Source organism: Trachemys scripta, chromosome 2 (genome assembly GCF_013100865.1).
Source record: "Trachemys scripta elegans isolate TJP31775 chromosome 2, CAS_Tse_1.0, whole genome shotgun sequence".
In the NCBI taxonomy this organism is placed as follows: Eukaryota; Metazoa; Chordata; order Testudines; family Emydidae; genus Trachemys; species Trachemys scripta.
This window is the reverse complement of record NC_048299.1, coordinates 60,395,324-60,409,782: the sequence shown is the minus strand read 5'-3', so window position 1 is coordinate 60,409,782 and position 14,459 is coordinate 60,395,324. Positions and strand designations below refer to the sequence as shown.

General features: G+C 34.8%; 1 protein-coding gene across 1 annotated transcript in view; it reads left to right on the top strand.

Annotated features, from left to right (window-relative positions):
- The window catches only part of SKAP2 (src kinase associated phosphoprotein 2), a 150,036-nt gene extending 138,134 nt beyond the window's left edge, over positions 1-11,902 (top strand). The window contains exons 11-13 of the mRNA XM_034760674.1: positions 1,230-1,342; positions 11,113-11,214; positions 11,628-11,902. Coding sequence (XP_034616565.1) covers positions 1,230-1,342; positions 11,113-11,205 — 206 coding nt within the window. The 3' untranslated portion in view covers positions 11,206-11,214; positions 11,628-11,902. The remainder of the gene's footprint in view (positions 1-1,229; positions 1,343-11,112; positions 11,215-11,627) is intronic.
- Positions 11,903-14,459: the final 2,557 nt, after the last annotated feature.

The following is a 14,459-nucleotide window of genomic DNA, read 5'->3' as shown; positions in this document are numbered from 1 at the left end:
ACGCCAACATCAACAGAAAAATACTCTTAGAAAATAGTGTGGCAGTTTCTCCTGTTTGTTACCTGATATTTTAGGGGAATGTTTTTTCTTGTAATAAACGTAACCAATCATGATTAAATTGTGATCTATAAATAATAGTCTAGAGTGCTAATGATATGCAAATGTGACTGGTACATGTTGGAATAACCAGCAAGCCTGCAGTGCAAGGATCATATAACAAAACTAAGATGAGAGCCTTGATTCAGCCAGTTCAGTGATATTTATGTTATCAGAAGTAGAAGATAGTTTTCCAGTGTTGTAAATTGTTAGTACATATTCTGTCTGGTTAGTGTATACACACTGTAACTGGTCATCTTATTCGCATTGCTTACATTCTTTGTGAGTTAACTCATCAAACTCCATTTTCACTGAATTAAAAACAGGAAATCGTTTTTAGTGTAACAGAAGTGGCCAGTGTATTTAACCATGTTTAAGTTCTATGTTCCAATAGATGTACTCTGTATGGTAAGCATATGACAAAGCATTTATTACTCTGTTATTGCAGTATTAGGGAGCAAAGAGTGCTAAATAATCAATCAGTTAATGGTCTGTATGGCAGTTTGAACACAGCACATCCATTGTGCTTATGCTGTTAGAAGGATGAGCTTATGACTTTAGTGTATGTTGCATGTTTAGCCAGAGCTTAATGTCCTACGCTGGAGCTGACACAAAATATTTTAGAAATGCTGCTTCAGCAAACAGTTTCAAAGTTGCTACAATATTTCAGCAGTAACAACCAAAGATTATATGAAAGACTCTCAGAAAAGGGAAAATCTTGTTGAAAAGAAAAAGATGTGCACCACAAAAAGTTTACCATTGGCCTTTTCTCACAGATTTTATTAATTATACTCTAGCATTGTATCCTTTTCAAGTTAAAATGCAAACATGGCTTGCTAGAAATATATTAGTAAAGAAGAGTTAGGTGCTGTAAGACGCAGTTGCTAAATGCTTTGAGAACCTGTAGCTGCATGTTTTGGATGACAACAGTTACCAAATGTAGGGGTCACATGTTAAACTGGTTTTCCACTTGCTTTTTTTGTGGGCGTGTGGTGAGGATTTCTACAATGAAAATTGAGAAATGTGTTCTAGCCCATCTTTGTTTGGTGTGTGAAGATTTAATTACTACCTTTGATGATAAAAGATCACAAATGCTGGAAGGTTTAATGTATGCTTTTTTTTTTCTTTCCCAGGGGATAAAAATACCAATTATGCTAATTTCTACCAAGGTCTGTGGGACTGCACAGGAGATGTTTCTGATGAGTTGTCATTTAAACGTGGCGATGTTATCTACATTCTCAGCAAGGTACAGCGTGCTACTGAGAGTAAATTGGTGTAAGAAAAGAGTCATATATTCCTACAATAATACGGGGGAGGGGGGAGGGACTGGCACTCCCTTTAGACCCTTTGTTAGCAATCAGACATTCACAGTAATGAATTATTTTGTCAAATGAAATATAATCACATTTAAAACATAACCATGTAACAGGAATCAACTTAAAAGTATGTTTATCTGTTCGTTTAATCTTGGCTGACATCCCCTAGCTAATTTAATGGAAGACAATGTGCTTACTCTAGGTAAAAGTTAACCTTGTAGGGTAAACTATATTATGTTGTGTGTTATGGTTTTTACTTCCTCTTCCTTTATATTCTTGTGTGTCCTGATTCTGGTTTTCTGGGCATCTTGCTACCGGAAACAGTTTGTTTTTAGAACTAGGCTTTCATCTTTTTGTATACACTGCAGCTGTTCTGATGATTTAGGCTTTGTGTATGTTTGTTCTGACAGATTCAGGCGATTTTTAATTCACCACTTTTTCCTGTTTGCTTAAAAAAACCCACAGAGGTAAAGGCAGGTTTTCTGTTCCAATATAATGTCATGCATTAAGCTCGCAGTCATGTTTTATTATAAGGTAGGTTAATTTGCCTACCTTTCTCAAATAATAATGGGACAAAATCCTTTCCTTGTATGCTCTTACACAAAGCCCATTGAAGTTTACATATGAGTGCATCTGAGAGTAAAACATTTTTTTCTTCTCCTCCTGTATAAAAATCCTCAGTTTCCACAGTAAATAAGCTGAAAATTTTTTTTGTAGCAGCACTTTTCAGTTACGTTCCTTCACCCACGATTGCCATTTAGTACAATGCTGAAGGCATTCAGGCTCATTTAAACCCTTTCTGTACTTGCACATGGAAATCATAAGTAACCCCATGAAAACTGCAGTACTCTTTCTGTTAGTTTGAAACTTTCAGTTTCCTCACTATTGCTTTAAATCTTCCTTGATTAATTTAACGGCAGTGTTTTTGGATAATAAATGTATGGCTTCTGTTTAAATAACTTTAAGATTTACAGTTGGAAAGATAGTCATATATCAAAATATAGACGATGTATTGCTAATGATGATGTGACCATGTGCTTCTTTTGAGGTATTTCATTGTCACTTAAGCTAATAACTGAATTACATTACTAGAGGTAGGATAAGGCTTTTTGGTGGGGCAGGCTTCCATTCAGTAGTGAAGATCAGTACTCCTTAACAAACATGGAAAACGATAAGCAAACAATTCCATTGTACATATCAGCCTCCTTTTACTATTGACTAATGCCACAAGGGGCTAAAATTAAATCTTAACCTCCCAACCTGACAATTAACAACTATTTACCCCTCTCCTACAGATAGTCTGAAAGAATTCACTTTAAAAATGAGAACAGAGGGGGAGAAACAGTAGCTTAATCCATCCAATCCCTATCAACCCTCTCCAGGTTGTGCCTTGATTAATGCATATTCAGTTCTTGAACTGGTCTGCTAATTTCTCCAGATGTGTAGAAGCTTTCTGGTGAGGGGTGATTTCTATGCCAAAACAGAGTCCACAGAATTCAGTCTCGTTTCACTTAGGGACTGCTTACAGCTTTTTCAGAAAATGAGTTTTGGTCATTACTGTCAGCTCTGAATTTAGGCTCCTTGGAGGTGAAATGCCAGGGAATTATCCATCTAGCCTTCCACTTTATTCAATTTCAAGGTCTGTCTGAGCATTACTAACCAGACAAAGGGTTTGTTAAGAATCAAACAAGGTAAAAAGTAATCTAGAGCACCCTAAAATTGGTGTAGACTTTTCTGCAACAAATATTCCTTAATCTAGTAGAGTAATACTTGGGTTTTGTGGCAGTGGTATGAATCTTGGGCAATTTTTTAATTTTTTTACACCATCTAGTGGTTAAAAATGAGAGATGCAGTTGCTGACAGTAGGTAATGTGTGTAGATCCAAAATGGTGTCATAAATTCAACTCCAGCTTGATCCTAGCTATGGCTTATTACTTTCCTATCATATGTCAGCTAGGTTTTAACATTAATCATGAAGCAATCATGTTTTGCTGATAAGGAATTAAATGCAAGTGTTATATGTTGTGGGAAGAATGCAATATTAAGAAAAATGTAGGGTATTTGTGTAAGCACAGAATATTTGTTTTATTGAGAAATTTAAATCTCATGAACTTGACAAAATATGTATTTGTAGCTTCCACCAATACGACTTTTGCATCTTTTGCCAAAAAAATTTTGTTTTCACATACTTTCTACAGTGCCTTATAGAAGGCTGAACAAGACTTTTTTTCTCTCAATTCAGTATTAATGTAATGGAAGCAATTTTGTTCTGACTTAGAAAATTGTAGCATTTTTACATGTTAAAGAGACAATGAAAATAAGATGACAATACATAACAGCTGAGGTGATTCTAGTTTAAGTGTACCTAAGGAAAATAATCATGGTTTCAGTGACACAACATTGATTATTTGTTATTTATTTGCTAATGTAGCTAAATACTACAAAAGGCCAAATCCTGCTTGATGTACTCATGAGTAGTCCTGTTGAAATCAACGGGGCCCACTACGACCTTGATCCTGCAAACACACGTTAGCTGTAATGTTCCTGAACAAAAGTAGATTTCACTCTTTTTAACATTAAGCCCTGAAATCTGGCTGAGCTACCTTCCAAGTCTGGGCATTTTTGCAGTTTTGCACCCAAGTAATAATGCATCTACCTGTTCTCAGCATATAAGGAGAACATGTCGTTTTTTGCTGCAAACTTTTACTGTTAAGTATTTCTTTCAAATGTTGAGAGTTTTTAAATAACAGAATTTAACAAATGCTTCATAACACATATTGATAGGTAATCATTTAGCTTAAAAGATTACCTTTAGTTGATTACAGTGAATCCATCCAGATACACACTCATGCTGGTATCATGTTAAAATTTGTATTAGTTCTCTTGTGTGTTTGTGTGTGTTTGTGTGTGTGTGGTTTTTGTCATATTTATCCTGTTTTACTCAACCTTCAGAAATTTGTACTTCCTTCCCTCCCACCCCACAAATAAGTGATACATTTACAGCCAGAGCTTCACAGGGATTTTTTTTTTCCAATGAAAATTGGCTCATGTAAAAAGGAAAATATTACATTAGAAATGCAATACTTTTGTGGCCTAAGTCTGCAAGATACTGAATGTCCTCAACTTCCATTCAGTTGTGGGTTCTCATTTGGTTTCAGATTCCTATGATCGATGGGAAAGCAAACTATGATGGGTCAGTTCTTTTAAATACTATACCATAAATCTTATTTTGTGTATAAAAATTGGTTTAAAATATAAAGCTAAGCATGGGTGATTGAATAGCTATATTTTTTTAAATTGGGTATGCCTTGGATTCAGAATGTGTACACAGTTAACCTATTTGTGGCAGTTGTATGATTTTCTAGCGAGAATGTTTCATACTGGAAAGCTTCATAATTTCATCAGCCAGATGCAAATGATTATGATGCTGTGCTGAGTGCATTAGCAGACCCCTGCGTCCTTCTAGTTGTCCATTACCATAGAACAGTATACTGGATTCATGCACTGTGTAAGTCTTTGACCTTTAACCTCTTTTCATACCGACCAGATTTATACATTTGTATTTTTAAAAGCAACAAATAACATTAGTTAGAAAGACAAGTGTCATATCTCAGCCAGTATTGCTGAAATTATACCCATTTCCTGTTGTTAATTCAGTGCATGCCAGTGCAACATGATGCTACTCATGTAAGTATTTATTGTCCATAGGAATTTCATCCACCAGTTAACCCTTTGCTTTAAGGACACTGGAACTTTTGCTGAGTGTAGAGCAAGAATTCAGTATTCAGATTTCTGTACATTGTGTTTAATATCTGTAAATGCATAATGGTGGGTCTTTTAATAAAACTAAACAAAAATAACCACCGCAGGGTGCACCTCTGAACCTGTATTTTTGTTTAATCAAAATACAAAGAAACATGTTAGTCTTATGAGCTCAGATCACTATCTATGAAAATATAAATACAGCACAATAGTGGAACTGTTGCCTGACAAGTACCAAGTATTGGGAGAATACACTTTTTAATAGTTACACAGAAGACACTATGTATATGGTGGTAAAATATGGAGTATTTTTGTTAGACCATTACCTAATCATAATGAAAGCTGTATTTGTTGAAAAGTTAGTTCCTTGTGATCATACTACAATGTAAATTATCCCTTTTCCATTTGTTTAGGTGTATGTCTTGTACAAAAAAGGAAACCTGCTGTATAATGGTTAAAAAATAAGATAAGGGTAAAGACCTGGAAGTGTGGGGTTATCTAATCCTGACCAGGTCAGAAGTGATTTTAGCTCTGTACACTTACCTTTATTAATAAACACTTAACATTATCTATCTCACTAGGAAATATTTTTGACATTATGATTTGTGATGCATGTAAAACAGATTTTCACTTCTCCTAAGATGTTTTCAGATACCAATTTTGAATCTTAAACTCAATTCTGTTCACTTTTATTTGTACTGTAACTTTTAAATTGATTTATATTTCATTATGTTATGTCATTACCTAATAATGCTTCCATATAATAAATCTGAGGATTATATTCCTAAAAAAACCCTATTTTTTTCCTATCTTAAAACAACTCTGCTACCCGTGAAGAAGTCTCATTCAGTTATCTAAAGCATTTGTCGCTTTCTGCTTTTTAGAGAAAATGTCATTCAATGCCAAAAATGCTCTCCAGTCAATCACATATTGTTCAGCAATTACACCAAAGAAAGTTCTAAAATTTTCCAGATAGTCTGAATCTCCTGAGCAAATTAGAGGTGGTTTTAAATATTATCTTGCCAAAACTGGCTGCTAGGACGTTCTTAAAAAATGTTCTCCCTGCCTCCAACTCCTCTACAGTCTGCTAGTGGGGGCTACTCATTTAACCATAGCCTGATTAAAGATAAATTCTTCATTTCAATTTAAAGTTTAAAATCTGTAATTGTTAAGAAGTTAGTTTTATTAGTAGTATGGAAAAAAGAATCATTTGTCATCCACACATTCATTGTTGTTTTCCATGTATGGAAATAAAAGGATGATTTTCAGAAATCTTCACTTCAAAAGAGAAAACACACTACATGTATTCAGAGTAGCAGCCGTGTTAGTCTGTATCCGCAAAAAGAAGAACAGGAGTACTTGTGGCACCTAAGGTGCCACAAGTACTCCTGTTCTTCTTTTTACATGTATTCATAGATTCTAGGGCGAGGAGGGACCACTGTGATCTTTCTAGTGTGACCTCCTTTGTAACACAGCCCAGAGAACTTCCCCAAAATAATTCCTAGAGCATCTCTTTTAGAAAAACATCCAATCTTGATTTAAAAATTGCTAGTGATGGAGAATCCACCATGATGCTTGGTAAATTGTTCCAATTGTTAATTAACCTAATTGTTAAAAATTGACACTTTATTTCCTTATTAAACAATACAGGTTCAGTCGAATGAGGTGCCAAATGCCCTCATCTCTTGTTGAAGTCTATACAAGTTGAGAGAGTACTAAGCATCTCTCAGGAGGCTCTCAGCTCTGTACACGATCTGGCCCTTAGAGAGGGAGTGAGAGAGAACTTCCTGCAAAATGTTGCATTTCAAACTTCTCTTTTTATGGGAATGTTCTGTACACTAAAAAATAATTGGACAAAAATATACAGATAAATATGGAAGTGGCTAGCATGTTTCCATTGAATGCACTCTATCAAACTGCAATAACCTTTTAGGCCTGGATCTCTTAAAGTCTTAAGTAGATGCTTACCTTTACACATTGATGTTGGGGGTAGGGGGCAGTAGGCAGGGGCATCTGTACACAGCATATAAAATTAAGAGCATAGGCATTTGCAGGATCAGGATCTTTGTTTTGTTGTTACCTTTATACACTACATAGAGAATGAATGTGTATGCAAAAATAGTTTTAATTTTAAATTAGCAGCTTTCTTTCATTCTTTCTTTCAACCGGATGCAATCACTTTGTTGCTTAATCAACATCTGTAAAAAAACAAAAACCATCACCCACTGTGTATCAGAATGAACAACGAAAATATATCAGCAGTTTAGAAAACATTTAGCTGTTCCTTATGGTTACCTTCTTGTTTTATTTGGAAAGGATTTTTCCCTTCTCTTCCCCTCTCTCCCCCCTCCCCCAGTGTATACTATGTGCCTTGTGAAGCAATTCATTTTGCAGTTATTGAATTTCTTCTGAATGTTATTTTCATACAGTAAGCATCACAGCAACTCTGGATCTTGATAGCATTTCTACATAAGGAGAAAGAAGCTTTGTGTTAGTAATTACCTAACATTGTCAGGAGCTGACTGCAGGCCTCTTTCTAGTGATAACAGAATAACTACATAATATAGCTTTATAGCACATGATTAATAGAAAATAATTACACATCCTACAAAGGGACACAATATTTCTTATAAATTGACTAGAATGGTTTCCTGTAGATTAAAGGACTGTTCATTATTTTATCAGTCCTTCTGAAGTATAGTCACTTGCCTCTGTTAGCGTTGATGGTAGGAGCTGAATGCAGTGAGGGATACCAGATGGTAAGCTTTCTCAGACCTGAGGTCCTACTTGCTGCTTGCAGGATACCATGCTTTTCTTAACTTCTAAGAGTACATATTACTGGATTCTGTTTCTACTGCATTTTTAAACTATTCTCTAGTTCCCACAAATGTGGATTTTAGTCTTTATTTTATTCCACGCCTGTCTTATACAGCAATAACAGACATGGAACCTCAAGACAACACTGAATCAATTGCATTACTTTGTCACTGTAAGTAATTTATCATTGATAACAATAGTAGAAACAATACATCAAATTAGATTTTGTATATGGGCGTGCAGGAAGGTGAGCTTTAGCAGTATTTAGAGGGAGATGTACGTATAGGGTGACCAGATGAGAGGCAGAAAATATCGGAACACCATGGAGAAGGGGGGCGGCAAAAGAAAGCTGAGTGCTGCCAGCGGAGCAAAAAAAAAAAAAAACTGCCGGCGGAGTGAAATATCTGGACAAATTACGTCCCGACCAAAGATCGGTTGGCACGCGGAACAAACAGTTAAAAATTGGGTCCAGATTTTATCGGGACGTATGGTCACCCTACGTACATACATTAACCAGTTTAAAAAGGAGACTTCTACGTAGTGATGATCTGAAACCTGAGGTTAAAATATTCTTGGTAACCAGAAACCTTTATTATATTTTTATTCCAACTTCTATGGACTGCAAATGGTTTAATTGGGATTCATGTTGCTCTAGAGGCTCATGCAAAGAATAGTAATGATAAAGTAAAAGCTTCTGTGTTGCAGTCTTGTCTATATGGTCTAATGGCTGCAATGAATCCATAAATTAGCTTACTAGACTGTTACATCACCATCCATTTCATCTTCTCACTTAGCTTCACACAAGAGCATTAAATGGCATATTACTAAATAGCAAGAAATGGAAAGTTTTCAAAAAGCAACATGTTTGTAATTTAAATTGAGCCATCGGAATAGCTTTTTAAAAGTTCATGTGGTATCAAAGTTCACACAATGTCTTTAAGTGAAACATTTTCAAGCAATAATTTAATCCACAACCTTTTTCTGTGCCATTTGTTATAAGTGGTTTAATGACCACTTAACTAAGCCTCTTCCCTGATCTCATGTATTGTTTGTTTTTGGTGATGTCTAGTAAAACTTGCTTAATCAATCTTTCTTGGGCTCACTTCATGAGTTACACGTAACAGCTTAAAGTATGTTGTTGCTTTTTCATTAGAAAGATTTATGGGTGAAATTCCTTTAGCATAGGTGAGTGCTGGCATCTTGAGCAATTACCAGTTTTCAGTCTAGAGATAGTTTGTATACTTAAGCAGCATAGTGTGATACTTTATATATATATATATATATATATATATATATATATATATATATATATATATATATATATATATATAAATAAAATCACACTATGCGGCTTACTATAATTTTGTGTGTGTGTATATATATATATATATATATATATATACAGAAAATTATAAAATGTATTAAACAAACAAGCTGAGCTGGAACATTTGTGCCCTTGGTGTGAGAACACTTGCTTAACCTTTAAGGGTTTTGACTGTAATGTGTGCTTCACAACAATTCCTCCAATTCTTCCTAAAATGCAGCCGGGGATAATTCTCTGACTGGCAGCCTCATTCAGATTGCCCTAGGATTTTATAGACCAGGTAGCTCCCCACAATCCCTTACCGCAGAGTGGAAAAGGAGATGGAATTCCTTTCCTAGTTTCTCCCACTCATGTGTTCCTCAACTTAAACAAATGGGTTGTCTGTATTGGATTATTTTAACCGCGTATTCATTTTAATATTCTATGTATCAGAGGATAGGACTTCCAAATGACCAGTATTCCATTTATCTTGGAGGAGAGGAGAAGGGAATCTCTTTAATCTGGGAATAGGATCTACCTGCACACACAACCCCAAAAAATAATAATACATAAATAAAAGGGATTATTAAGGCGTAGGGAGAGTGGGGTGATTGGTCATCTTTGGGGCCCTGTCCTGTTAGCCACAATGAGAGTTGAGAGCCCCAAGCACCTTACAGGACCTTTAGAGAACTCCAGAATAGGCTGTGTACATTAGCCACAAGTCGATATAATTGAAGTTCTAATAAAAATCCTTTAACCCTTAAACTTCAGGCCTCCACTTGGCTGCTATGTCATAAATAGCTTTAGCAACAGGCAAAATAGTGGCTCATGGTATCTCAATAGAACCATCAATTCAGAAATCCTACAGCCTTTCTTTTCAAAAGAGCAGTATGGCAGGAAGCAAATGTGGCTGCTTATATATATATATCTGTGTATTTTACATTTTCCATGTTTGTTCCACAGTAATTATCTTACTAATCAATCCATTTTGAACAGGGTCTCTGTTTTAATAATGCCTCATGTGTAACTGTGTGTGTGCATGCGCGCGCACGCCTGCAATTTCAGCAGTTACAATTTCTTGAACTCTTGTTAAAATTTATCTTAAAATATTTACCTCATAGCAAAAAAATTAAATTTGGATCCCACAATACTCTTACTTGGTATTGCTTTTTGGAAAATATTCTTTCTTTAAACTATTATAATTCATTTTGTTTCATATTTATCTCAATAAGCCTAAACAAATTTCAAACAAAAATACATTAGTCATCTGTCAGACATATGAGAGCTGTGGTAGGATTTTCTGCAAAGTTAAAGCAATGGTATACTTTGTCCATAAAAAGAGAATATGCATTAGATGTATGGTGGCCTTCCTTTCATATTTGAGCAAAACATTATTTTAAATAATTGGATTGCAAGTTCCTTTAAGTTTAGTCTTGTGGTACTGAAAGAATTCCAGTCAATTTTCATACTTCAATATTCCACTGTTAGATATTCGTGACAAACAACTGGATTTTATATAGGTTTTGGGGTGAAGAGCATTGGAGAAAGGGGAGATCAAATGTGGTTTTTATCTGTTGTACAGAAACATTGATAATTTTTTCAAAACCCTAATAAATATGCTGGTCCTTTTAAAATGTATGTATTTCTTTGCCTAACCATGCATTTTGAATGCCTCAAACAAAAGTATCTAATGTTTTTAATTTTCATTTCAAGCTCTTATAACTGTATATAAGAGGAAACATCCATAAGGAGTTTCATACAAACTCTATTGCATTTATATCAGACTAAAGGTTAATATTGCATATTGTTTTCAATTAGGACTACGATAGATTTGGCTGGTGGGTAGGAGAAATGAAGGGAACCATTGGCTTGGTGCCTAGAGCCTACATAATAGAGATGTATGATATTTGAGAGGCCTGGGTAAGTACATTTTAATCCAATCTTCTGTAATGGTTTATATGTTCCCTTGTTCTCTGTTTCATAAGTATTTCTTTCCTGCAACCTTTGCTGGAGTTCTGTTGACAAATATATTTTGCCACAATCTTTATATTAAAGTTCAATTAAAGAAGCTCTGCTGGGTTTGTATATGAAATAAAAAATAACTATTGTGTTCAGAGTAAGATGTATTCCATAACTAGCTTCCTTTTCTTTGTCCTTTCATAGAATCAAGTTTGCAAGCTTTTTAGTTAGGTTGGTTGCTTAATTGTGTGTGTGTGTGTGTGTGTGTGTGTGTGTGTGTGCGTGCAGTTAGAAATATATGGAAACTATAGATATTTGGGGTTTGTTGGCTTTTTGGCTAACCATGTACTATAAATGTCATTCTTCCTAATCAGGAGAATTCTGCAATTACAATCAAGAGTGATGTACAACTGCACCTTCCAGACCTGGTTTCCAAAATGCAAAGATTCTACTGTGTGAACTTGGTTGTTTGATGGGTGTAGTCAGACCACCACACCAAATATATTAAACATAAAACATTTTTTAATTTTTCTGCATTTCTGTACTACTTTATCATTAATCTTTTTGGGAAAAGTGCTTTGTTCAATCCTTTGTTATATAACTAAAGTACTGTGACACTCAACAGAAGATGTTAGTTAAAATGTGATGCAAAGCTGTACCTGTTGCTATTTTGCTGAAACATTAAGTGCACTTTGTAGTAATAGATATGTTCTGTTTAAATGGAATCAGATAATTTTTTTCTATGTAAATTTTAAAAATTTAGCAACACCTTGACAGTAGCAAATCATCATTCTCCTCATGTGGATTTTAATAGCATTAGCCTTTTGATAAATTCACTTCAATGGGACTGCAATGTATAATTCCATAGAAAAACTAGGTAAATTCCTGTGCAATAATGCAAGTTTTAAAACTAACATGCTTCTAAAGAAACGTTTTACATTTCTGCATGATTTATTTCTTCATATAATTTTAGTATTTTTTATGTAGAATAAGATGTTATAGTCACAAAATAATATATAAGACCAGATCCTCAATTCTTTGTACATCAGCTCCATTAAAGTCAGTAGAACTCATTGATTTACACCATGTTATCTTTATTGGCAGACTTGCATCATGAGAAATGTGGTCATGAGAATAAAACAGATATAGAATTGAAAATTATTATATTCTGGGTTGACAATACATGTTGTATTTAAAAAAAAAACATTTGTGGATGATTCTTTGTCAGTCAAAAAGTCTATATACCTGTTGTGATATTGTTGAAGTATGGATGTTGTCATTAGGTCAATTCTGCAAACCTTACTCATGTAAATGATCCTTGCTTGCATAAGTAGTGCCACAGAAGTCTATGCAACAGCTTATGTGAATGCAGGTTATTTGCAGTCTTGACAGTATCAAATCCAGAATCTGAAGTTATTCAGTTAAAACACACATACACCGAGCAAACATTTCATTTATACACACAAAAGCACGACAATTCAGAGTCAATACTTAAAATCCCCTTGTTCTACTTAAGTGTTGTGTATTCTAGTATGTAAGATCACCAACTATCTAGAGTCTCCAGCACGCTGGAAACAACCAGGGATAGCCTTGTGATTTGTGAGGCCTCAAGCTGCCAAAAAGGCAGGTCAAGCCAGTCTGCGAGTTGCTGAGCCTATGCAGGTCCTCAGTGAGCTGTTTATGCTTCAGGCTAGCCCTGAAAACAGAATGAGTTAAAAGGTAGCTTTTGTCTGTGTGTGCTTTAGCCCACTAACATTATTTTATTTTACCCTTTGTTACACAAGACTACTAGTAGGAGTAAAATCAGGTGAGGTTTTATGGTTATTTTATAAACATATATTTTTGAGAAATGGGCATCCAAACCAGGTAATCTGTGAAGCATGAAAACGATAGATAGTAAATTTAGAACTTTATTTTCTCAGGTATACTTCTGGATTGTATTTAGAATGTGAACTGTCAATATCGCAAGAGCTTTTTCTCATTAACATGAAAAGTCTTCCTATTACACAATTCAGAAATTCACCACAACTGCTTTTCTTTTTGTAACAACTCTCTTCTGTCAAATACACAGTATACACACTAGTCACCTGTAAAATTGAATTAACAAAAAGAAAATCATCTGAGTTATACTAAATTTGATTTTTTTTAAAGATACTTTATGTGCCAAGATTAAACCCACAGCAGATTTTTACAGCTGAGTTAAACCCCCTGAAATTAGTGGTCTTGTGCTGACAAACCCTGAACTACAGCAGCGCTAGTGGGCACCACTGTTCTATTTTGGTATAGAAGAGAAGATTTTGCAATGGTTTGTCAGTAGATGGCAGCAGATTTTCGTAGCACGTTGAACTGGTTGGAAACCCTTCCCCCCACCAATGTGTGTCTTATGCACAGGCACATCATTTGCAACTTAAAACATTTGGAGGGCTCCTTTCTCTTTTCCTGTTAATCCAGGAGAGGGAGTCCTTAGCCAACTGATGAATAAAAAGCTCTTTGAGCTGCTTTTCCTGGTGCTGGTGGCACAAATAGAAATAAAGCATCTTTTGTCCACAGTTCCTAAGTCCTTTGTTTTTTCTCACTTAGTACAATGTGAGAGGTTAGCAAACAAACTACATAAATATTCAAAAACTAGAATATTTTGAAACAGAGACCCATAACTCTGACCCAAAACCCTGACCTGAAATTTCTTGGAATAAACCAACAATGTAAAACAGAAAAAAATGTTTACTTTAAATCTTTGCAAATACCATAACCTTTTTTGGATGAGAAAGTTCCCATTAATAGAACTTATACAAAATTGGGTGTTAGAAAATATGCTTAATTGCTTTGTTTTTGTTGTTTACTTGGATTTCGTTTGCCTTTCTGTGAAGAGTAAGACAGCTAATTTTTTTCCAAAGGTGATTGTAAGTCATATTTTATACAGCATTTTTATTTGATTATTTGCTCTGTACTGAATTTGTACTATATTGCCATTAGATCTTACAATAATGTTCCACTCTGCAAATTTTTAAGGTTCAAATAAAGTTTAATTGTTTGCAAACTGTTATGATGCTAATAATTCAACAGCCTGCTGTGTTACTAATGAAATTACTTTGTTATGATTAATTTGGAAAATAGTGTGTTGATTGTAGTAATTAAGCACAACAAGGTGAAGTAAATGATTCTAATGCCATCTGGCCTCCAAACTGAATGAAGAAATGAAATGGGGC